Here is a 26,706-nt window from a genome sequence, read left to right as displayed (position 1 = left end):
ACTAGTTATAAAAGAACAGAGTAAAAGCTGTAAAACTGCACACGTCTAAAAATAAACCTAGTTGACTGTGAAAATGCTTCCGAAGTTGCTCTAACACAATTTATAAGCTAAGTACAGGCTGTTTAGTTGTTGAAAAAGCACTTTTGATGTTTATGTTATTCAGCAAGAGTGATTGGTTGTGTAGAAGCCATCAAATGAGTAATATATTCACTTTGTTAGCTTTGTTTTGCAGCTACAAGTTGAAAGTTGGGTAGTGTGTGTATAGAAGTGACATTAGCGTTTATTGGCTGATGTTATTCAGTGCGACTGACAAATTGAATAATGGTTGTGAGAAAGTTGAGTAAACGCTCTCCAAAACTATTTTGCTAGCTCTGCTTGTAGCTGTATCTGCAGCTTCTTTTCAGCTACTTTACAGCACAACGCTGGAAAAGTTGGCTTACAAAGCTGAAAATGTTAGTTGGGCAGTCACACTTACCACTACACACCACCGGCGCCGGCTAGCTTCGGCAGCTTCAGTTTGCCATTTCATTCGCCGTCATTGAAAAATACCTTCGTTATAAAATAGAAAAGTAATCATTATTACAACGTAATGTTTGAATTGCCAATAGCGTGCAGCGTTGGCCAAGGAAGACGGCATATTTTATTACGTTTGTTTAGCAATGATTTCGCTACGATGCGTTTTTTCCATGTATACTTCTTCATAAATCAATTCTCGATAACTTTTCCGAATGGACGTATATGCATTTGTAAACAATGCATCTTACTGATACCGGTGGTGATATTGGAAACTCGTTCACTCGAAAGCAAAACATATTACGAGCCCATCATGATGTGAGCTTGGATTTGTGATTGTTTTCTCAAGCGTTTCTGATGCGTACAACGTGGTAATGATTGAAAATCGATGCAATCAAAATGAAGTGAGAATCTTGCTATCGCAAAATAATGATGATGAAATCGATTATCCTCTTTCCTCGGCTGGTCATCAACGTCCGCGTTGGCATATGTCATACTGACACCTGTCATTTATTGAGCCCTGGTGGTGAAGTTGGCGGGAAACTCCCAAAAGTTTCGATGTGCACTCGCCAGATGCCACTGCGATCACATAAGGGTGGTGTATCCATTGCCTTGTTCGAGGAACTGATTAGTGGGATATCTTGTTAATTAAATATCTTTGGTTTCATGAAAGACGAAACTAGCACTCTTTCACTCGTCCGCTTCAACCAATGAAGCGACAGGAGACAGAGCGACTAGCGATTGAAAATATGTTTGTAGACGCCTACTGAGGTTCTAGAATGCTGCGAAGGTTCGACTTCAACAGAAAAAGAAAACTAGCAGTCCTTACGTTGCATCGATCGAGTTAAAATTGATGAAATCGCTGAGCACGACTCTCAGAAAGCAACATTGTCAAACACACATCTAATGATTTCATAATTCCAAAAATGACTGTTAGATCCGAAATAAGAATTTCCTATCATGATTTCATGGCGATTTGTCGGTACCATAATTGTGAGGTGACTGTATAGAAGATCTTACGTTTGAACAGGGATTTTCACAACTCACAATACTGTTTTAAAACCCATCTCACCCTAATTCATTTCGGAACATTAAATTTTTATTTCGTGACTGGTGTCAATGGACTACACAAATTATTTTCCTCTCGTCATCGGGCTATCTGTTTTTTTTCTTTAACTAGTAGTAAGAGCGCGGGATCGATCTGATTTTTTGGTTGCGATTTAGGTTTCAAACTATGTTTTTTTTTTACCGATTTCAATGTATTCACCAAACTATTTTTTTTAAACCTTATCATCGTAGGTATTTTTTGTATAATATATATGTTTTTCCTGGATTATTTCAAAAAATCGTCGCGATAAACAAAGTATATCGATTTAAGCATTACGGTTCAGTATGGGTTCAACTTTGACGTCGAAAAGCACTGCGTTGACACCCTGATGGAAAGAATCTACTGGTCGTTTGCTTACGAGAGATTACAAAAATTTACGCGATTTAAGTAATAATCATTGCATATAAAAGTCATCACCTTCTGCAATCAAGCTTGATTTGGTTTCTGAATCACTTAATTTAATTTTACCTCATCTTCTTGCTTTACGTTGTTCATTTATTTCCTTCAGTAAAAAAAAATCGTTACAAAAAGATTTACGCACAAAATTTTACTGATTTTTTTTTTCGTTTGTCTATCACAACGAGGGTTTTGTTTGTCATGTTTGTTATTTTGTATATTTAATAGCTGATGGTGTGTTGTTTGCAAAAAAAAATGTTTGCTTTCTCACAATTATCGGATTTTTAAATTTATTTAAAACGGACGTTAGTGCTGCTGTTTGCTACTATTTTGTAAGTGTTGTTTGCTATTTGTTGAATTTCGCTTGCGTTTTACTTAAGTTTTCCAGCTTTGGATGGATTATTTTCCTATGCTTCTTTTTCTTTTTTTACTTTTCGCGGTATATTTTATTATTCTTGTTTGCGGTTGGTGAACTAACTACACTATTTTAGCGTGCTAAAACAAAACTTATGCCTCAATTACTAATATTTTCTTTCCTTCAATCGAACTCGATAGAACCGTAAAATAGCTTCCATAAAATGTAAACAGAACGATCATCAATCAACGAAAAACCCCTAACGTAGAGAAATAAAAATAGTAAACAGGAACGAGAAAAGCTTATAGTTTGACTAGAGGAACGTGCTCGTACGCAAAAATTAACGTGACAAAAATGACTAGAAACAGTTCACAGTGGCAATGATGAAAGCAAAAATTGGACTAGATACATAGTTGAACAAATTCGAAACGGTTTCAATCAATCAATTACAGTTATGATAAGCGCATTATTGGTACAAAACTCGCGTCTTTGGTAGTGTTACAGTTACATAACTTAACTTTTTTTTTTAATCTTTTGCATTGCACATGAAGTACAGCTGCTCGGCAGCAGCGTCTCGATTAAGCCTAGGTTTTTCCATCCGACTAATTTGGCGGTTTAAATATTTACACCAGGATTGATAGTTCCATCAGTCCTTCGCTATACGTCTATAGGCCATGCTAGATTTACTATGTCGGCTTAATTCTAGTCTGCCACCGAACGTATTTTATGAGAATGAGTTTTAACATTTACTGTTGTAGTAGGTAGGTAGATATTATAGTTTGTTTATACAACGAATGGCTACACATGGATGATATGTGAAAAGCTGTCTGAAATGTATACTTTCTAATCTCAAATACAACGTTCACTTACGTATTGATGCGACATTTGAAACCAATCTCACCAAAGCTATCGGCGGAAAACCTAAATTCGTAGTAACTAGTATTTTAAAACACAAAATTTCTTTTCTGTATCTCGAATTCTACTGGTGGGTGACAAAGCTGGCGCACACAACGACTAACATTCATACATTCCAACTGTTTGCGGCGAATTCAGAACAGCCATACGAATAATAGTTGCAGAACAATGCCATAACATAGTGGCGATACTAAAAACGTGCGATGCTTGCTGTATGTAATCTTTTGCATGTGATATGTCAATGATTTTGTTTTTCCAACTTCTGCTGAAGATGCTTTTATACGTGACCAGCAGCATCCGGTCGATGGAATTTCACTTCAATCGCTGGGTAACGTTTGCCAAAGCCACGGCAAAGGCTTGCAGTGCCGAAAAGGGATATTGAAAGTCCAGCGTGTATGCGTTGCCATCGATCCGGCCGAATTGCATGACCTGTGGGATAAGAGAAAGATAGGATGAGGTAACTCGTTAGGAATGAATGAGACATTTGTTACTAACAAAATATAAAGATTTAGGATTTGGAGATATTTTAATCGATTAACTCTTTAGAAAGCAAACTTAAATCATTTTACAAGATTCTTATTTACACTATGGACAAACTCTTTCTGAACTTTGAAAAGGAGGTTTACGAAAATCCGCACTAAGATCATAATAAAGAAACCATACAGATTATTTTACAGATTTTTGTCAGCCAGGTATAGATTAAAAAGATTTTCTACGGTGAAATTGGAAAGTGGAAAAATGTGGCAACACTGATCGAGAGAAATCATTGTTTACAAAAACTGTTAGGCCCTTGAAGACTGGAACGCGCAAAAATTGGTCGACAAAAAAATCGTTTCTTTCAGTCAAAATTTATATCACAAAAATCTTCTCATTTTTCTTTTGGTAGTTCAATTCATATATTTAAAGGAAAAAATGTTCGTTTATTCTTTTGGTTTGCCGAATCCGAACTGCCGTGCCTTCCGCAATACGATTGGACAAGTAATTCTCTTGGGCGGTGGTTACATTCCATTATTCCAAATGTTTCTTCGAGAGCGTGGTTCAAAGGTCTGGATGTAAGTCGGGGATTCATTCGAGTGATGTCAAGACTTATGTCCAACCACTACTCGCTAGACACACATCTCTATAGAATAAACCTCGTTGACAGCAATATATGTAGGTGCAGAACCGATTATGATGACATCGATCACGCATTTTGGTATTGCCCGGGTAATGACGCCTCCAGAGCACGACTGTTGGATACCCTAGTGGCCCGAGGTAGACAACCCTTTCGTGGAGTAAGAGATGTATTGGGAACACGTGATCTTCCCTACGTGCAAGCGATCTACGAATTCCTTTGTTTGTCTCATGTTAGAGTTTGATGTGACCATCCCCTCCTTTCCAAACAATTTCCCGCCATTGTGTCCCAGTCTTATTATCCTCCTGTTTCTGTGCTACTTGCCCCTGCCCAACCAGGACTTGGTCAACCGTCCGAGAGTAGTATCTGAAGGAGGCTTCAGAAACCAGTTTCCTACCTAGAACCTTCCAATAGAAATTGTTACCCATTAACCTCGAGCCCGCCACGAGTAATTGGTACCCAATACTAACCTAGAACTACTGCTATTTAAAATGTAAATTCAAACATGACTGATTTTGGGTCCGCAAAGTGTCACACACGACTGAGCATAGTAAATAAATGAACTAGTAAAAAAAATCTTCCATAACATTTTGCACAGTGGTCTCATCGACCTTATTCGCCGCCGAAAGCCTGTGAGATTTAAACTGCTATTCGTTTTCCATGGATTTATTAGTTTTTTTTAGATTCCGTTTGACCAAGGCCCAACACCGTTCGATAGGACAGAGTTCTGGGCTGTTGGGAGGGTTGTGGTCTTTGGGTACCACAACCACGTTGTTCGCATCGTACCACTCGATTGCCTTGTTCCCTTAAGCTGGGTTTAGATTAGGCAAGTCAAATGATCAACTCAGTTGAATTCAATTGGCTTGAAAAGTTGAGCCTGATTCAACTTTTTTCAATTCAAGTGAGTTGATCAAGTCAGTTGAATGGCATGGTTTACACGTTCAATTCGCGTTCAAGTCAGTTGAATTCAACTGAATTGATCAATTGACTTGCCTTGTCTAAACCCAGCTTTAGTGGCAGCTCGCCAAGTCCGGCTAGAAGAGCACAGCTCTATTATGTTGCTTTAGTGATGGTAGCAGCCGCTTTTCCAGGCACTCCTGGACGTAAATCTCTTGATTGATGGTTCCCATAGTAATGAAAATGCCGCATTTTAGACCACACTGTCAGACGTGATATTTTTTCAAGAACTTCGATAGTTTGATGGTTTTGAAAATTTCAGCCACCTTCCCTTTTCCTGATGCGGTATAAAACTCCTGTTCCGGAAGCTGCTTGAAATCCGCCTTCACATAATTTTCGTCGTCCATGATGACACAGTCGAACTTTGTGAGCCGATTCGTATACAGCATTCGGGACCGCTGCTTTGCCAACGTGTTTTGTTTGTAATCTCGGTTCGCCACCTTCACCTTTTCAAACGTCGACAACCCAGCTCGTTTCTTGGCCCGCTGCACAGTAGTATCATAGAGGTAACTCTAAGACTACTGGGTCCCGAAGAAAATCATTATTATTTTTGGCTCACTCAGTACCAGAACAACGGTCCCAAGCAGTCCCAAGCTATTTCACTCACCCCTGCATGTTCTGCATGAATCCACACACCCCTGATGTTATCTGTCAAACTTTCATAGCGAATCAAAACAAACATAGTGTAGTAATAGAATTTCAACTAGAATAGGGTACGTTAATCGTTTGCTTGGGACCAATAGGCTACTAAAGTGGTGAGCCAATTTAAAATCGTTAGTTTCGTATTGATTGTTGGTAGTATGGGATAGAGTCGGTGTATAATGAGTCACGCCAAGAGTGAAGCCAAGTCTACCTATTGAACTGTCAAACCGGCTACCTATCGAGCAAAGTAAACAAACATTACGATGCTATGAAAGGTCCACGAAAGGTATTGCAATAAAATATAAAATATAATCGAAGAAATGGTCATAAATACGCAGTGAGTATTAACTTGTCATGGGATACGTTTAGTAATGACCAGTAATGAGAATTTCTACTATTTTTTGTTAAGATAATTTGACAAAATCACTGATATCATGATTTACTACAGCCGCTATTTTTATTTATGGCTAGAAGTCATTTGAAGTTGATGTAGAAGTCTTCTGTTGCCAAGTGAAAAGAAAAAGAATCTTTCGAAAACCGTGATGCGAGTTAAACTATTTTTCTCTTGGCGTGACTCATTATACACCGACTCTAGTATGGGAGACATTGAGCTTGCCAGTGACGTCCCGGATGAAGAGGTTAGGATTCGATTCCGCTTATATTTCACCGCCACTTTCTTCGTCGTCGCTGCCATGTCCGGCCGCCGATTACCACCGCTTCCAGGCTTCCTGGCGGTCGACCGAAGCTCCCCGAACACTTTTAAAACGTTTCCAGCAATTTTGCCAACTTGGCGTGTGAGAACGTCGGATTCTCTTGCTGCGCGAGCAAAATTTTGACACGCTGCTCCTCTTGCTTGGACGTTATTTTGAAAACTGGAGAGCGAACGGGGGAAAACTCATCATAGCAACCATTGTATATACACTCAACTTCCAAATACAGCATTTCAGGTTTTTTTTATGCATTTTTAACAGAAATACACCAATTTCTTTTCTTTTCCTTTATTTAACGTCGGTCTCTGTTTCGCAATCTAGTGCCAATCACCGACGGACATCGATTGCCATCCATTGACGGCAACCGAATGTGCAGGAAGGCAGCTTCCACACCTGCGTAGGATATCGCACCCATTCAACACACATGGGCCGGGACCAACGGCTTTACTTCCCTTCCGAAGGAAGACGTGACCAGAGATTTTTATGCCTCAGAAAAATCCCACCGACCTCGACTGGGATTGAACCCAGACCCAATGGGGTGTTAGAAATAAGTCACGTTTACTACTACACCACCGGCGCCGGCAAATACACCAATTTGAATTTGACAAATTTTTGCGCGTTCCAGACTTTATTTTAGTTCTTGCTAGGTTCTAGCAACAATCAATACGAAACTATCGATTTTAAATTGGCTCACTTTTTGACTAGCCTATTGGTCCCAAGCAAATCGATTAACGTACCTCATTCTAGTCTAAATTCTAGTACTACACTGTTGTATACAATCGGTAAAACGGTCAGTTACCGATTTCGAATTCAGGAGGTAACATAATGACAGGAATGAAAGAGATGGTCGAAGAATAAAAGAGACAGGTAGAACGAAAAGGGAAAATAAAGTTGTAAAGTTTGAGAGTGGAAATAAATCCAATCAGAAGTAGTGTGGTGATAAACTGAAGAACACTGTTCTTTTAACAAAGTACCGAAAACCTTAAATTAGTAATATGGCGTGTTAGATGCTAAAGTAGCATATATTTTAGTGGCGATGAGGATAAAAGTTTCATGCCCGGCGCGAGTGTTTAATTTTTGATGAAAAGTGGTGTATTTAGCTTGAATTTCTCGGCGTAAGTAAAAGCCATATTGTATGCTTGGATGAAGCGGTGACGGAGAGGCTGATTTTTTTTGCTCAATGTTGACCACGCCATTTCCGTCACAAGTGAATTTCATTTAAGGAAATTTTGATATGCTGGTCAAGCATACTAGTGATAGTATTTTGCACCTAGAATACAATCTGCGTGGTGATTTTGTTTAAAGAATTTCCGTGAAAATCGCATTTGCTTTGGTTGTCAAGACACCAATTGGTATTCTTTTTCTGCCGAAACGGAGATGTTCATTGTTTTGACGTAGGATTACGTCTTTCGGCAACATATTGGGGGTGCAATTTCAAAAAAACCAAAATCAACCGCGGGACGAAAATAGGTCAGGTTTTGACCACATATACCACTGTCAATAGCAGATGAATTTTAATTCTAAACAAGCCAAAGAATTGGGAATTTATCTACCAATCTGCTAAATTGAACACTTTATTAATTTTCAATAGGTCACTATTGAAAAATACACAAATGTCCAACTGTTGCAATGGTGATCAAAATTATAACCGATTACCTGCAAACAGCGCATTCCCTAACACAGATTTAAAAATCGAATTCGATCCTGTCTCACTGAACGGTGCTCATTCAATCACCGAGTGTGGTGGTGTCCGGTCGTCAACGTCAGCAGCAGCAGCAGTGATTAGCGTGTGGCGTACCCCACGAAAGGCAGCCTGCAAGCAGTGAGCTGCAGAGCCCACATGAGCACCCATAGAAGGAGGAAGAAGCCGCTGGATCGAAATCAGTTTCCTCGTGAGTAGCTGTGGGTCATTTATGCCAAGCGTGTCAACCTTGCTCCAAACAATTAGCCCAATAGCTCAGCATTACTCAACCATCACGACTAAACGGTCCTTTTCAGGACCACCACAAATTTGTTAAAGAGTATGTTTTGGATATTGTAAAGGTTATCAATCGGATGTCAGTTCCCGCAAGCAGCTAACTATCAAAACTCAATCTGGTCTATAGAAGGTGTGGAATTGTAGGCCTGAATGTATTGGTGCAATTCGTTTTTCACTAGGTTTTCATTTCGATTCGCATGATTCGTTTACTCAGTCACCCTTGTAGTGGCGTCATAATGTTTGTTTCGATCGGCATAGGAAATTAATATGAATTATAGAATTTGTGTATGTTACCAAAATGTTTGAATGGTCTGCCACTAAATGTTGAGATAATTAATTGATTATTGAATATGTATATACCATGTGTATACCATGAAAAAGCAGCCTGTTTGTGAGTTCCATATTGTAACGTTTTACGTTTATTTGTAAATAATTTTTCGTTGAAATCTAATTTAATTAACAATTAAATCCTTTTTATGTCAAGTTTGCTAAGAAATGAAATATTTCAACCGTGTAAATAAAATCAGACCATTACTGTGTCGATTTAACAACTTTGCCATATTTACTGTGTCTAGGCTACAACTTCGCCATAAAAGCTCAACTTATAGTGAGCTGTATTATATTGTACATGCTTTCTGGAGGCGCCATGAAGTCCGTCGCCATTCGAAAGGTTTGGCGCAACTCTCGAATAAAGAGAGAGTTTTTAAAAGATGACCTATCTGAATAGGAAAAGGTCGTTAGGAATTTTCCTGCTTGCCAAATTATTCTGACTCATCCATTTCGCTTTCGAATCGGCTGGATAACAGAAGTGCGCGAATTACTTTACGTTCTCGAGTTATATTAAATCAAATTGATTTTGTGCGATAAGTTTCTCTAAAGTGGACATAAGTCCGTATTAAGTTCCGCGTAGTCTGTTCAGTGCGTTTATTTGTGATATTGTACAAAAAAGCGCGTTGCGCTTTTTTGTACGGGCTGGATATACGTTCCGTTCGGCTATCGTCAACGCCGGATCGGGTTCCATCTGTGGCATCGCCATCATCGTTCGTGGGAGACGGACATTTCCCGTGACTCGTGCGCCCTGCTAAGGCCCGCCTTTTCGAAGGTAGCTAAACGGAGGTGGGTGAAGTTCGCTAATCTTCGAAGCGAAATATCTTCCGACGGTCGCCAATCATCCGTCGACGAGGTCCCTTCCACTACAACCCCGTGGACCATCATTTCCGAGAGCTCGGACCGTGTGAGTGCGTCGCCAAAAACGTGCCACGGTCCGGATTCAATCCAACGGGAGAGGGGGTTCATTTCATCGCGGATGGTCATAGCGGAAACAAAGTACGCGAAGCCGTCCGAAGGTAAGTTGGCCTCTTCTCTTTGCGGAGCGAATCTCCCGGGACAGCACGACTTCTCGTCGTAGCTCAGCTCTCGATTGCCAAATCGGAAGTCTTCCGTCCAGCCGCCACTCCCTCCGCAACTCTAATTCGGCCATACCGCGTACGAGTCACCTTCCGTTGCTGCGCGCCATACTGCAGCATGTGAGCGGCACCATCACGTTTACGCCGCCATCGTTACACCGCCATCATCGAGTCATCGAGCCCTCATCGGTCAGCAGTCATCGATTCATCGTTTCGTCAAGTAAAACCTGCGCAGGTATGTGAGAGCATGTTTAATTCATGGCCATGATTTGCTCTTTCCCGTAAACCCCTCTCAGAAATCCAATGCGAATGAATGCTAGAATATAGTTTAAAGAAAAAGTTGAAGATTAGTTTTTCGAACGTTTTGAATGCTACTCCCTGAATAAAACACACTTACTACGTTACGTTCTGTTTTCTTTCGTTTCCGCTCAGTTGAGTCAGCATTCCTTCGTTCTCTTTCCGTTTCGTTTCGGGGGTGAGTCAGAGTAATACCTTGGTTTATTTATTTGGTCCATGCGCTCCATTCCTGTATTACTGAAGGACTTGGCATTTCCAGAAAGTTAATAGTTTTTTTCATTGCCGTTAGTAACCAACGACCGTTCAAGAGGTCCTCTGAGAGAAAAGTCTCATTTGTCGGGCAAAGCTTTAACACGACCAGTGGCCTCTCTTAATAGAGAGTGGCGCTTAAGCCACTGAGTTAAATCAAAACCTCAGCGAAATTTAACGAACGGTTACATTGGCGCCCAACGCAAAAAATTATAACGTTTCATTTCTTTCATTCGTACATAAACAAAAACAGCATTGTCATACTTATTTTAATTTATTTCTATTTTTATATATATTTTTAATTTGCATTTTAGTTGGATGTTTGAATTGAATTTTCACCTAGCATTTAATTTGAACTGAATTTCCTTCTAGTATTAAATCGGATTTAAATTTTTCTTCTAATGTTAAGTTTGAATTGAATTCGTTTTTCTTATATAATAGATTAAGTTTTTTTTTCTTATTTTGCATTCTTGAATTTGCATTTTATTCTTATTTTTTTTCCTATTATTATTAAATCGGTATATTAAATCTATATAGCATAAGCATTATTTTTTTTCTCGGTTTGAATTTGTATTTTGTAATTGAATTTTATTGGAATTTGGTGATTGATTCTAATCAATTAAAATGAGTTGTCAATATATATTACCATCTGTTGAGCATTTGCTGGAGGATGAAGTAGACCATGAATTGAGATTACGGAAGCAATCAGTCGATCGAAGAGAAACGTTGGAGGATAAGAAGAGGTTGTTACGCAGATTGTTTAAGGATGATAGGAGTAGTAAAGTTAATTATTCAGGAACTCATAAATTTTCAGATGAAATCGCAAAGGTTTCAGAAGTTGTCAATGGATTAATATCAAATTTGCGAAAACGAGCCGATCGAGTACAAGTCTCAAGAATACGGCACTATTTGATTCGCATAGCAAGCGCGTCTGTTGATAATAAGGAAGAGGAAATGGCACAAAAAGATGTTTGTGTTCAAATTGAAGGAGTGTTAGCAGAGATAGGGTTGAAAATACGGGAAGATGAAGAAGAAGAGAGTCAAGAGGTAGGGAGAGGAAAGGTTACAGAATCCAAGGATGGAGATCAAAAGGAAACATTAAAGGTTTCCGAACCAACATGCTTATCAGGAGCTAAAGGAATCGCATGTAGTTGCCCGTGGTGTGATGGTACAGGTGCAAGGGAGAAATACCACGATCAGAAACCTGAGGTGTCAAAACATAGACAGAATGAAGGTTATTCGGATGAAAATTCGGAAGATTCAGATTATGACAGGAAATCAAGAAAAAATAGAGTCGATAAAGAAAGAAAAGGGTGGAAATATGGAGATAACAAAAATAAAAGGGATAAAGATGTTCGAGATACGAGGAAGTCAGATAGAAATGCGAGGGATCGAAAACCCACTAGCAATCGTGATGAAAAGGGAAAAGAAACCCGTAGATTGCGTCGCGAAAGAACTCCAAGTTCAAATGATGATAGTGACACAGAGGAAGAAGTCAGACAGAGGAATTCAAGAAACCACAGACAGAAACTATACGACAGTGAATTAGAATCGGAGTCGGAAGATAGTTACAAGAGAAAAGAGAGAAGAACTCGTAGAAAAGGAAGTAGCGGTCGAAGACATCGACGACGTTTATCATCGTCTAGCAGCGTAACATCGAATAATGGAAGGAATCTTTATAGGAAGTCCAGAGTTGAGAATTGGAATATTTCGTTCTCTGGAGACAACAGATCGATGCAACTAGAAGATTTTTTGTACAAAATCAAGAAATTGGCTCGACACGAAGATGTCTCGGATAAGGAGTTGTTGAAGAACATTCATCATCGCCTAAAAGGAGAGGCGTATGATTGGTGGTTTACTAGGGAGGATAGATTCACTCGGTGGAGTAAATTTGAAGATGAAATTCGCTTCCGATATGGAAACCCTAATCGTGACAGAGGAATCAAGGCCCAAATTCGTGACTTAAAACAACGGAGAGGTGAAACGTTTGTTGCGTACGTAACAGAGGTTGAAAAACTCAACCAATGTTTGCAGCGCCCTTTCTCGTCGAGAACATTATTCGAACTCGTTTGGGAAAATATGCGTGCCCACTACCGATCAAGATTATCAGTAATGGACATATACGATCTTGAGCATCTGATTAAAATTAATCATAAAATAGATGCAAGTGACCCTAATTTCTATAGGTCACCAAACAACATGAGAAACGATGTACATCATATTGAGGCTGAGGATTCTTGCTGTGAGTATACAGAAGAAGAGGATGTTCCTGTCCAAGAGATCCAGAAATTGCAGAAGAATAGTCGACCGACTTTACCTGGAAGGACTCAGCAGACGACACAAAGACGGACAGAACCCAATAAAATGGCCTGTTGGAATTGCCAGAAACCTGGTCATACCTGGAGAGACTGCACAGAGCGTAAGATAATATTTTGCTACGCTTGCGGAAAATTAGGCAGAACTACAAGGACTTGTGAGAACAACCATCCTAGTACGGGCCGAAATAATGCCCAAAATCGTCAACAGTCAACAAACTGAATGCGGGATGCTTGCCTGGGAATCCGATCATCTCGCCTGTAAGACCGATTCTCGATCAAGGAACTGTAAACCGAACAACCGACAACTATTCACTATTTGAAATTCGCGTAAACCCTGGTTCATGCCCTCACATTAAAGTTAATGTTTTAGGCACTGAAATAACTGCATTATTGGATTCAGGAGCTGCGGTCAGCGTTATGAGTTCAGTCAGCCTTTTAGAATCCCATGGTTTGACTATACTTAAATCAAATATTAAAATTTGTACCGCAGACGACACTAAACACACGTGTTTGGGTTACGTAAACATCCCATACACACTTGGAAATGAGACAAAAGTAATACCAACTTTGGTTGTTCCGGAAATTCGAAAGCCGCTTATTTTAGGAATGGATTTCTGGCGTGCCTTTAAAATACGTCCAATGATTGCTTCGGACAACATAATTCAAGATTTAGAGCTAACGTGGACTTCAAGTTTAGCAGATAACCAAATTAATTGTCTGAGAGTAGAAACGGACTCGATCGTCGGAGATGAAGATTTTATATCACTCTCAGTCCAACTTGTCGAACCGCTAGAACCAGAGATAGCTTTTAAATCCAAACCGGAGGAAGATGATTCGTTGGATATTCCAACTTTGGAACTACCAGAAGACCCTGCCAAAGCAATCGACTCGGTGGAAACCGAGCATGTTTTGACACCTGACGAGCAACAGAAGCTCAAAAATACTTTGAGAAACTTTGATTGCACCAGCTCAGGCTGTCTAGGAAGAACAACGCTCATCGAACATGATATCGAACTCATTACAGAAGGAAAAATGAGGGATCTTCCAATGTATCGTTATTCACCGAAGATTTGGGAGAAGATCGAAGAAGAGCTGGAACGGTGGAAAAGTTTACGTGTGATAGAGGAATGCACGTCGGAGTTCGCAAGCCCACTCGTGCCAGTAAAGAAATCTAACGGGAAGATACGAGTTTGTCTGGACTCCAGAAGAATTAATTCAGTAACCAAAAAGGACGCCTATCCCATGAGAAACATGTCTGAGATATTTCATCGTCTTCAAAAAGCGAAGTATTTCAGTATCGTGGATTTAAAAGATGCATACTTTCAAATTCCACTGAAGGAATCATCAAGGAATTACACAGCTTTCAGGACCCCGAAAGGTCTGTTCAGATTCAAAGTAGTTCCTTTTGGTTTGAAGAATGCTCCCTTCACAATGAACAGGCTGATGAACCTTGCCATTGGGTTTGATCTGGAACCTTTCGTTTTTGTATATTTGGACGACATTATTATCGCCACCGAAACACTTGAGGAACACTTTCGCCTATTAGAAGAAGTGGCTCGTAGGTTGAAAAGAGCAAGTTTAACAATTTCGGTAGAAAAAAGTCGTTTTTGCCGGAAACAAGTAAGGTATCTTGGATACATACTTACGGAAAATGGTTTATCAATTGATAGTGCCAAATTGGAACCAATACTGAACTACCCAAGACCAAAATCCATAAGGGATGTGAGGAGATTAATGGGCCTCATGGGCTTTTATCAAAAATTTATTCCTCGATACAGTCACTTGACAGCACCGATAACGGATTTACTCAAGAAATCCAAGAAATTCAATTGGTCAGGTGAGGCAGAAAAAGCGTTGGATGAACTGAAGTCAGTGTTAACTTCAGCACCTGTCTTAGCGAATCCAGACTACACACGACCTTTCATTATTGAAACTGACGCCTCGCAACTTGCAGTTGGAGCTGCCTTATTGCAGGAGTTCAACGAAGGAAAGCGAATAATTGGGTATTATAGCAAAAAAACTTTCCAGTACGCAAAGGAAATATTCAGCCACAGAAAAGGAGTGCTTAGGCGTACTGCTAGCGGTTGAGAATTTCAGGCACTACATCGAAGGATCAACGTTTACAGTAATTACGGACTGTAAGAGCATCACCTGGTTGTTCACCATCTCGGCTGCAAACGCTAACTCGAGATTGCTTCGTTGGGCACTAAAATTGCAATCATACGATTTTGTATTGCAATATCGCAAAGGAAAAGATAACGTGTTAGCAGATTGCTTGTCTCGTATCAATTCCATCCAAATAGCTGATGATGATTACAATGAACTAGTCGACAAAATCTTGAAAAGTCCTCACGATTTTAAAAATTTCAAAGCTGCAGGAAACAGGATTTTTAAATTTGTAGAAGAATCAGGGAAGTTCAGGGATAAACGATTTGAATGGAAATACTACCCCCCTGAGGTAGAGAGGCTTCCTTTGATACAATCTGTACACGATTCAGCTCACCTTGGGTACGATAAAACCCTTAATGCACTAAAAGAGAAGTACTTTTGGCCGAAAATGGCATCAGAAGTTAAAAGGTACTGCAAAACTTGTTTGGCTTGCAAAACGTCAAAAGGAATCAATATCAACCCAACTCCATCAATGGGATCGCAGAAAAAGTACTGTGATTTTCCGTGGCAGTTTTTAACATTAGATTATGTTGGCCCATTTCCTTCATCAGGAAAAGGAAAATACACATGTCTTCTGGTGGTTACAGATGTTTTCTCAAAATTCATCTTGGTCCAACCATTTAGACAGGCCACTGCTTCAGCACTAGTTCAATTTCTAGAACAAGCCATATTTCTTTTGTTTGGAGTACCAGAGATGATGTTAACCGATAACGGTTCACAATTTACATCCAAAGAGTTTGCAGCACTACTGAAACAGTACGGAGTAAAACACTGGTTAACACCTTCGTACCACCCACAAGTAAACAATACTGAAAGGGTAAACAAGGTGGTGACAACAGCGATAAGAGCTACCCTGAAGGGGAACCACAAACAATGGACCGATAAATTACAACAAATCGCATGTGCGATTAGAAATTCAGTGCATGAATCAACAAAATTCTCACCTTACTTCCTCATGTTCGGTCGAGAGATGGTCTCAAATGGGATCGAACACGAGAGGATCAGGAACACAAACTCATCATCTACTGATATCCTGACCAACGGAGAACGGGAGAAATTATATCAAGAAATAAGAAAAAACCTTGCAGAAGCTTATCAAAAACAAGCTACATACTATAATTTGCGTTCCAATAAGAAAGCACCGACTTATCAGGTAGGAGAGAAGGTTTTGAAGAAGTGTACGATCCAATCAGACAAATCGAAGGACTACTGTGCTAAACTAGCACCAAAATACACAGAAGCATATGTAAAAAGAACCTTAGGAGACAGTTACGAACTAGTGGACAAAGAAGACAACAATTTAGGAATATTCCACGCAAATTTTTTGAAGAGATTTTAAGTTTTGATGTTACAGCTATGACATGAGCCAAAATGAAGGAAATGTACCAGAAAAGTAAGAAAACACATCAGGAAAATCCCCCAGCAATGATGGTAAAAAAAAAGGGTTTATATTATGCTAGTGTTAGTAAAATAAATACATTGTAAATAGCCTAGCCTTAGCGACTTTCATCGTAACAAAAATTGGAAAAAGCTACTTAAAATCTAAGTTAGTTAATTAAAATAAAATTGTAAATAATTAGAATAGAATCGCTCACCATAAAATTCATCCAACATCAACTTCCTTTATGATTCTTAGTGGTAAAATCATCAATATCCAGTAGCATCATTAATTCATAGTCCATATTAAGCAATAGTATCCATATCCATATTAAGCATAGTATCATTCCGTATATCAGTCCGTATTCAGCAGTCCACAATAGCTCCATTTCATATCATTGTAGTTCAGTTTCTTTTGTAGTCCTTTTGTTAAATTTTGCATCCATTATTCCGATCCAAACCTATTCCAATTCAGGGGCGTTGCCGTCTGCGATGTCCAGTACCTGTAAATAGAAGAACAAAAACCAGTTAAATCCGTAATATTAATAAAATAAGTAAAAATACTCCCCCGGTTTTCGATGCAATCCGGTTAAATTTGATGAAAATCGCCGTCCGTTCGATAAATTTGTGTACATTCCACCATTGAATTTGTGCACACTTTTGCTCCCGTTGGCTTCGCGATGACGTTTGTCAAAACGGTAATTTTTGTTTCAGGTAGGTTGGTAGCTCGGGTGACAGATCGCGTATGCTGTCAGTTGTTCATGCGATGTTATAGGTCTGTTCGATATTTTCGTAGTTCGAATTCTATGAGTTTGTCAAATTTGAATTTGATGAGTAGAATTTCGATTATCGTTGAATAGAGGAGTCCGTTTGAGCAATTTAAATGCACATTGGGTCAAATAATGTTTTGATGTTGCATTTGATTGCGGTTTCCGTTGACGATCAAATTTAGGACGGAGAATGTTCCGTTGTTTTGATCATGATTTGTTGTTCAGTTATTTATTTAGGTTTATTATTGAACAGAATTCGATACGTTGATGAACAAGTGATTGTAGTTTATGTTGCTTTAAATTTGGCTGTTTATGTGCGACTTACCTGAATGAAAGAACTGTTGACAACGTTTGCGTTTATAGTGTTTTTTTTAAGTTATGAAAATTTGATCAATTTCTTTGATCAAATTTTCATAAAACTGGGTGGTGTGATGTAACGTTTTACGTTTATTTGTAAATAATTTTTCGTTGAAATCTAATTTAATTAACAATTAAATCCTTTTTATGTCAAGTTTGCTAAGAAATGAAATATTTCAACCGTGTAAATAAAATCAGACCATTACTGTGTCGATTTAACAACTTTGCCATATTTACTGTGTCTAGGCTACAACTTCGCCATAAAAGCTCAACTTATAGTGAGCTGTATTATATTGTACATGCTTTCTGGAGGCGCCATGAAGTCCGTCGCCATTCGAAAGGTTTGGCGCAACTCTCGAATAAAGAGAGAGTTTTTAAAAGATGACCTATCTGAATAGGAAAAGGTCGTTAGGAATTTTCCTGCTTGCCAAATTATTCTGACTCATCCATTTCGCTTTCGAATCGGCTGGATAACAGAAGTGCGCGAATTACTTTACGTTCTCGAGTTATATTAAATCAAATTGATTTTGTGCGATAAGTTTCTCTAAAGTGGACATAAGTCCGTATTAAGTTCCGCGTAGTCTGTTCAGTGCGTTTATTTGTGATATTGTACAAAAAAGCGCGTTGCGCTTTTTTGTACGGGCTGGATATACGTTCCGTTCGGCTATCGTCAACGCCGGATCGGGTTCCATCTGTGGCATCGCCATCATCGTTCGTGGGAGACGGACATTTCCCGTGACTCGTGCGCCCTGCTAAGGCCCGCCTTTTCGAAGGTAGCTAAACGGAGGTGGGTGAAGTTCGCTAATCTTCGAAGCGAAATATCTTCCGACGGTCGCCAATCATCCGTCGACGAGGTCCCTTCCACTACAACCCCGTGGACCATCATTTCCGAGAGCTCGGACCGTGTGAGTGCGTCGCCAAAAACGTGCCACGGTCCGGATTCAATCCAACGGGAGAGGGGGTTCATTTCATCGCGGATGGTCATAGCGGAAACAAAGTACGCGAAGCCGTCCGAAGGTAAGTTGGCCTCTTCTCTTTGCGGAGCGAATCTCCCGGGACAGCACGACTTCTCGTCGTAGCTCAGCTCTCGATTGCCAAATCGGAAGTCTTCCGTCCAGCCGCCACTCCCTCCGCAACTCTAATTCGGCCATACCGCGTACGAGTCACCTTCCGTTGCTGCGCGCCATACTGCAGCATGTGAGCGGCACCATCACGTTTACGCCGCCATCGTTACACCGCCATCATCGAGTCATCGAGCCCTCATCGGTCAGCAGTCATCGATTCATCGTTTCGTCAAGTAAAACCTGCGCAGGTATGTGAGAGCATGTTTAATTCATGGCCATGATTTGCTCTTTCCCGTAAACCCCTCTCAGAAATCCAATGCGAATGAATGCTAGAATATAGTTTAAAGAAAAAGTTGAAGATTAGTTTTTCGAACGTTTTGAATGCTACTCCCTGAATAAAACACACTTACTACGTTACGTTCTGTTTTCTTTCGTTTCCGCTCAGTTGAGTCAGCATTCCTTCGTTCTCTTTCCGTTTCGTTTCGGGGGTGAGTCAGAGTAATACCTTGGTTTATTTATTTGGTCCATGCGCTCCATTCCTGTATTACTGAAGGACTTGGCATTTCCAGAAAGTTAATAGTTTTTTTCATTGCCGTTAGTAACCAACGACCGTTCAAGAGGTCCTCTGAGAGAAAAGTCTCATTTGTCGGGCAAAGCTTTAACACGACCAGTGGCCTCTCTTAATAGAGAGTGGCGCTTAAGCCACTGAGTTAAATCAAAACCTCAGCGAAATTTAACGAACGGTTACAATATAACATACAGTTCGCCAGCCTTATCCGTGTTGAACACCCTAATAGATCAGCATTACTCAACCATCACGAGAAAACGGTCCTTTTCAGGACCATCATAAATTTGGTAAAGAGTATTTTTTTACGTAGGATTACGTCTTTCGGCAACATATTGGGGGTCCAATTCCAGAAAATCAAATTCGACCGCATTACGAAAAGAGGTCAGGTGTTGATTACATACATATAACTCTGTCAATAGCTGATGGATTTTAAATCTAAACAAGCCAAACGATTGGAAATTTAGCTGGCAAATTGCTACAATGAACACTTTATTAATTTTCAATAAGTTCACTTTTCACTATTCAAAAATACACAATGTCCACCTGTTGCAATGGTGATAAAAATTATCACCGATTACCTGTAAACAGCGCATTCCCTAGCACAGATTTAAAAATCGAATTCGATCCTGCCTCACTAAACGGTGCTCGGTGTGTGGTGGTGTACGGTCGACGGTGTCCGCAGCAGCAGCATCAGTAGCAGCAGTGCTTTCGGCGTGTGGCATTGAACATCGTTATCCTGTACACCACGAAAGGCATCCCGAAAGCAGCGAGCATCCATAGAAGGAAGACGAAGCCGCACCGCGATCGAAATCAGTTTCCTCGTGAGAAGCTGTGGGTCATCAATGCCTAGCGCCGTCAACCTTGCTCCAAACAATTAACAGATCGCCAGCCTCATCCGTGTTGAACACCTTAATAGCTCAGCATTACTCAACCATCACGACTAAACGGTCCTTTTCACGACCAGCACAAAATTGATAAAGAGTATTATTTGGACATTTGTCGAGGTCATCAGTTCCCGCAACCAGCTAGCTATCAAGGCTCAACCTGTCTATATAAGGTGTGGAATTGTAGGCCTGATTGTATTGGTGAGATTAATCATATCGTCCGGCCATTTTCCAAAGACGGAGCTGTTCCGCTGGTAGGAAGTTATAAAAATCCACATATAGAATTTGAAAGAAGTGGAAATAATTCGCTTTAGGTGCATATTCAGGTAAAAAGTGAAGGACAAGTTAAATTTATTAGTCAGGGACAATCATTTGTTTTCCCGGAAAATACTGTTTAATATAAATGATTTTTCTTCATACAGTTTTACCTGCTTTACTACCAATTCTCAGAAAGCCAAAAAATAATCAAATTTGTGAGTAAATTAGCTCTCACGAGCTCAATCACTCAATTGCCATACTTTTATGAAACCCAATTTGTGATTTCCTTTCATAGATTACAAAATAGAGTAGGGTAGAGAACTACTTCGGTCTAATAGCCGATTTTGGGCCTATCGAGCAGAAAACATTAAATAAATCCATGATTTCAGAGTTAACAAGTCAATTAGGCGTTTTGTACGATACAATTTGTTTCTCTATATCAAATTTTACGGTACGTACATAAACGTAAATAAATTTGGAAGCCATCAGTAATAATAAAATTCCGTTTGGTGCTAAACTGCGCTAGATTCAGAAAGACTAAGTGCGGGTTATGCTTAATAAGCCGGAAATAAGGTAGTGAACCCTATCTGACAGTACAAAACATGTCTGGTACCACATTTAGATTAACATTCGAAGTCCCTCCTTTTTTACATATTCTGCTCAAGCGCTACTTTCTGCCCCGCCCCATTCATACAATTCGGAAGGAAATCCTAAGAGGGGTGAGCTATTTTGAGTGCAGAATGTGTAAAGAAGGAGGGACTTCAGTTGTTAATCTAAATGCATATATAGAGGTACCAGACATGTTTTGCACTGCACTGTCCTCTGTGAACAGTTATTGGAAAACAAATTATGTGTAGTTTCCGATCGATGCCACCCCCAACAACAGCAGTGACATCTGATGGAACATGAAAGCAGAAGCTTGACAAAATGATTAATCCGTTTTTCCCTCAGCTTTCATTCCGCTTTGCACGATTCGTTTTTTACTCAATCAACCTTGTAGTGACGTCAAAATGTTTGTTTCGATCGGCGCTTACATAGGAAATTTAATATGGATTATAGAATTTTTTGTAGGGGAATTGGCTCTAATGTTGGCCTATGGATCTAAGATTGGGCCCATCGCTAAAAATCTGCTATTTATCAATTTTATCCAGATGAACGCGTCATTGGGACGGCACTAATGAATATTTTTGGTTGCTTTTGAAAATTTAGTTGATTGCTGAATTTATGTATGAGCCGAAATTAGAGGCATAATGTTGAGGTAATTAATTGATTATTGAATTAGCACTCTATATACCATGAAAAAGCAGCCTGTTTGTGAGTTTTTTTCCTGTTTTCAAGTAAGGAGTTATCATAAAGAAACAATTTGCCACCTGGTATTACCCGGCGACTTTACAAATAAATACAATCAAACAAAATCATCATGCAGAACGAGGATTTGTTTCACTTCATCGTCTCCCGCAATCGACATCGTCTCCCGCAAAGTTTACATTTTGAAATAGGATTACGTCTCTTGGCAACATATTGGGGATGCAATTAAAAATAATAAAAAAACAAAATCGACCGTGTTACCAAAAGTGGTCAGGTGTTGACTAGAGTCGGTGTATAATGAGTCACGCCAAGAGAAAAACAGTTGAACTCGCATCACGGTTTTCGGAAGATTCCCATTCTTTTCACTTGGCAACAGAGGACTTCTACAACAACTTCAAATGACTTCTAGCGAGAGAAAAAATATTGCGGCTGTAGTAAATCATTATATCAGTGATTTTGTCAAATTATCTTAACAAAAAATAGTAGAAATTCTCATTACTAATCATAACCGAGCGTATCCCATGACAATTTAGCGCTCACTGCGTGTATATGCTCATTTCTTCGATTATATTTTATATTTTATTGCAATACCTTTCGTAAACCTTTCATAGCATCGTAATGTTTATTTACTTTGCACGATAGGTAGCCGGTTTGACAGTTCAATAGGTAGACTTGGCTTCACTCTTGGCGTGACTCATTATACACCGACTCTAGTGTTGACCACTTATAACTCTGTCAATAGCGGATGGATTTTAAATCTAAACAAGCCAATTGATTGGTAATTTTTCTTCAAAGCTGCTAAATTCAATACTTCATCCATTTTCATTTAGGTTACTATTGAAAATTACACAAATGTCCAACTGTGGAAATGGTTATCAAAATTATCACCGATTGCCTGCAAAAAGTGGTTTCCCTAACATAGTCGCCAAATATTGATACCGAGCACGTAATCCTACGTCAAATCTACGGTCGAGTCTTGGATACAACCTCTTACTTTTTTTGTGTCGATTATTCTTTTCAACACACCATCAAGGAGAGCCATTTTGTTTCTATCAAAATTTTCAGTGCGAACAAAGTGAGTCGGCCGAAGCACGGTCACATACACGCCACATAGAAGTCAACTGTGGTAGCCCAGCAGTTTTGGTGTAGAAGTGTTTTTTTTTGTGCACCACCGGTCGATGAACTTGCCTGGAGTTCAGTGAACCTAGCTGGCACAAAGTCTACAAGGAAATTTTCTCGTCAATAAATTTTCAAAGTGGTTATATTACAACTAATCGGCGGTGTTTCTGATTCTTGCTGCTGGATTTGGTTGCTGCTGTGCTGTTGGATTATTGCTGTTGTTGGTTGCTGTTGAGCTCGTAGCCGCGAGTGGATTTTCATTTCGCCGGAAGGATTTTTCAGGTACGTGAGTTTATTTCTAATTTTTGCTTGCGTTTTTTTTTTGTGCACTGGGTGAAAAACTTCAAGCAGTATTTTAATATTTTTTTATTTTTTTATTTTTTCTTTTGGTTGTGTGATTTTTTGTTATTTGAAATTAGAGAATGTTGCAAACAACAACCGAACCATTTTTGCCAGGTACTATACCTTTTGCTCAGTACCTGGAGCAATTGGAGTATATTTTTTTTACATAACAGTATTAAAGAAGACCATTACAAAACCTCGTTTTTGGCGGTTTGTGGTCGAGAAGTTTTTACTCAATTGAAGCTTCTTTTTCCGGGGAAAGACTAAAGATTTAACGTACAAACAAATGACGCAAGAATTAGCTAAACGTTTTGATAAAAAAAGACTCAGATGTCATACACAGCCAGCGTTGCCAGATATACCGATTTATCGGTATTTATACCGATTTCCGAACTAGATACCGATATACAGATAAGGTTCCTCAGAATACCGATTTTTGAGGTCTTATACCGATTTATACCGATTTTTTTAAATAATCAAAATGATAATTGCCTGCCCGTGCCCGAATTTCGGAGAAAATTATTGTGAAAGACTTGTTTCTTTTGGAATATCTCAAATTTAAAAAAAAATCATCTTCAAAAATGTCATATGGATACTCTTTCGATTAATGTTTCAATTTCCTCACCGTTTTTGCAAATATTTCATATTAACAATATGATCCATTCATGCCTTTTCCAAATATTGCAATGGCGATCCGCAAAATATTGCTTCACGCACCATCTAGCGTTGAAAAAGGTCAGCAACAATCATTCAATTACAATCGAGGGATGCGAATATAGCACTAATTACAAAAGTAAGAGTCACATAATGTTCATCAATTACATTGTGTATATTACTTTAAAATTTGTCTGACATGTCACTGTTGTCATAAAAGAAAATAATATGCTGAAATACATTAATTTGAAATATTAAACAAATTTTCATTTGGACTACCCCTCATGACGATAACCAAATACATTGGTAGCCTTTTTGGCCACAGAGGTGCTTTCATCGCTAAAAATTTGGTTTGCCAGCTAAGCGAAAGAGTGGATCATATTGTTAATGTAATATATTTGGTTTTTGGCTACCCATGAATCGATAAACAGTCTATGGCTCTTTCTGGTAATTCCGGGGGAATCGGGAAATACTTTTTAAACATTATTTAACTTCCTGGATTTTCTTCCAACTTTCCCCTGGAATTTTCTTCCACCTTAGCTTCTTCAGCCTTCGCTCGAATGATTCTTCCATTGTCTCCCGCCAGTTTTTTCAACTTTCCTGGAACTTCAGGGATGCTTCCAGATTTTGATTGCGGATCCACACTAGCTGCAGAAGTTCTGAAACCTCGGAAAAGTTCAGGCTTTTGAGTAAGTTTCGATAAATTAATGAATGTTTCAATAACTTCTGTTAATATTCTAAAACCCGGTCCAGCGAACTCCAGTGAACTTAAGTATACATCATAAATATTTTGGATACTTCACAAGTCCAAAGAACTTCTGGAAAATTTAAGGTTTTCATGACAGTTCCATTAGTTTCAGGAGAATTGAGTGAACTGTAGGAAGCTCCGAGAACATCAGGACAGATCAATAAATTTCACGGAAATCGCTGAAATTTTAAAGAAGTTCCGAGAAACTCAGGCAATTTAAGTTTTCGGAAATTGCAATGGTGTGACCAATGTTCCGAGGGGTTCATGCAAATTTAAGAAACGTAAGAGAAGTAACATGAACATTAGCACATTGTGAGAACATTTTATCGGAAGTTCCGTGCTTATTAATGGCAGTGTCGATAACTTTTAAAAATTAGACAAATCGGGAAGATCAGAGAACTTCAATGCTGATGTTACAATAAATTCAAGAAAATTGGGGGCAACCCCGGCGTAGAGGTTAGTTTTCATACCTCTCACGCCAAACGGCATATCGGAGGTTGAATAGGATGGGGTCAAGGATGCTTCCTTGTGGAACCCCGGCACCGATGTTGAAAGCATCCGATGAGATGCCATTCAGAGAGACTCGGAACGTCCTGTCTGATAGATAGTTGCTTATTATCTTCACTAGGAAGATTGGAAGACCGTGCTGCTGCAATTTGAACACCAGGTCATCATGCCAGACATTGTCGAACGCTTTTTCAACGTCCAACAACGCCATGGCAGATGTTTTCGAAACAGACTTGTTCCGTCTGAGAATGTTTGTTACTCGAGTCAGCTGGTGGACGGTCGAACGACCTTTCCGAAAACCAAACTGTTCCTCGAGTAACAAGTTGTTTTCATCGGCAGAAGTTAGGAGCCGGTGGTACAGTGCTCTTTCGAACAGTTGACTTTTAATCTCACTCTCGGACAAGTCACAAATGACCCAAGAGCGTTAAAGTGACTATAATTTAAAAAAAAATCAAGAAAATTGTGCGCTTAAGAAATTTGGTAATCTAGAAAGTCTAGAGACCTTCAAAATTGATTAGAGATATTCCGGTAGTCCCATTATAATTAGGGAAGTTCCGAGTATTTCAAAAATGATAAGAGTACTTCAAAACAGCCTAAAATCCCTAAGTACATTTCAGGAATGTTCCAACAACTTCAGGGGCATTGTGGGGTCTCCAGGGATGTTTATGACCATTTGGAAAAATTTCTGGATCATCAGAACATCCCCCAGGAGCTCTTTATTCCGGAATTATCTCCTTGCTTCTTTCGACTGTTCCGTAAGCGCTCTGGCTTCCGACTTTCTCCAGAAATTTCTTTAAACTTCTCCCAGAAATTTTTTTCGCCTAGTTCTGGAATTTTGTCCAGTTGGTTTTTTTTTTACTCCTATTGCAAGGTTTTTCCGAACTTCTTTTGGCTTCCCCTGGAAACGGCTACTTCTGAAATTTACTTCCAATTTCCGATACTTTTCTGTCTTCCTTTGAATGTGAAATCCGATTTTTTTCTGACAGTTTCTTTGAATTTTCGCCAGAAGCTTCTCAATTTATGTCTTGGAAGTTCCGCGGATGTTTTTCCGACTTCTCTCAGAACTTTCCTCAAATTTCCTCCAGGAGAGCTTCTTTCGACATTCTCTGGATGTTGTTTTCAGCTTCCTCCAGAAGCTAATTCAAACATTCCCGGAGTTTTCTTTTAAAATTTTCCGATCATAATCCAAAAGTTAATTTTTTTCCTTTCAAAAACGGCAAAAATATAAAATTAATTAAAATGGTAAACACCGATAGATACCGATTTTTTAAAACCTCTGATACCGATAAGTTTTAAAGCATTCTGGCAACGCTGTACACAGCTATAAATTTTGGACTCGCCATCAAGGACAGTATGAGAAAGCAATAGATTTTGACCTTGCAGTTAAGCAACTAGAAAAGGAATGTGATTTTGGAGATTTTAAGGACCGCGCAATTCGAGACGTGTTAGTTATCGGTGTTTTCGATCGTCAGCTGCAAAAGCGACTATTTGATGAAGATGACCTTACCGTCGGTAAAGCTAGAAAAATCATTATCAATCAAGAAATCTCTAGCGATAGAACGCGTTATTTAAAGGACGATGATGATAATAGAGCAAGTGCTCGTGGTGGCGTAATTGCAAGGC

The 26,706-nt window shown here is 39.3% G+C and overlaps 1 protein-coding gene across 4 annotated transcripts in view; it reads right to left on the bottom strand.

The window, feature by feature from the left end:
* Positions 1-1,590: 1,590 nt before the first annotated feature.
* Tusp (WD40 superfamily protein Tusp) overlaps positions 1,591-26,706 on the bottom strand; it is a 259,763-nt gene continuing 234,647 nt past the window's right edge. For all 4 annotated transcript variants that reach the window (XM_065239789.1, XM_065239785.1, XM_065239786.1 and 1 more), the window contains one exon: positions 1,591-3,716. In XM_065239789.1, the coding sequence (XP_065095861.1) occupies positions 3,600-3,716 (117 nt within the window). In that variant the 3' untranslated portion in view covers positions 1,591-3,599. The remainder of the gene's footprint in view (positions 3,717-26,706) is intronic.

The sequence above is a fragment of the Ochlerotatus camptorhynchus genome, unplaced genomic scaffold (assembly GCF_037179485.1).
Source record: "Ochlerotatus camptorhynchus isolate MF236.1 unplaced genomic scaffold, CSIRO-AGI_Acam_v1.1 ptg000062l, whole genome shotgun sequence".
In the NCBI taxonomy this organism is placed as follows: Eukaryota; Metazoa; Arthropoda; class Insecta; order Diptera; family Culicidae; genus Ochlerotatus; species Ochlerotatus camptorhynchus.
This window is presented reverse-complemented; position numbering and strand designations above follow the sequence as displayed.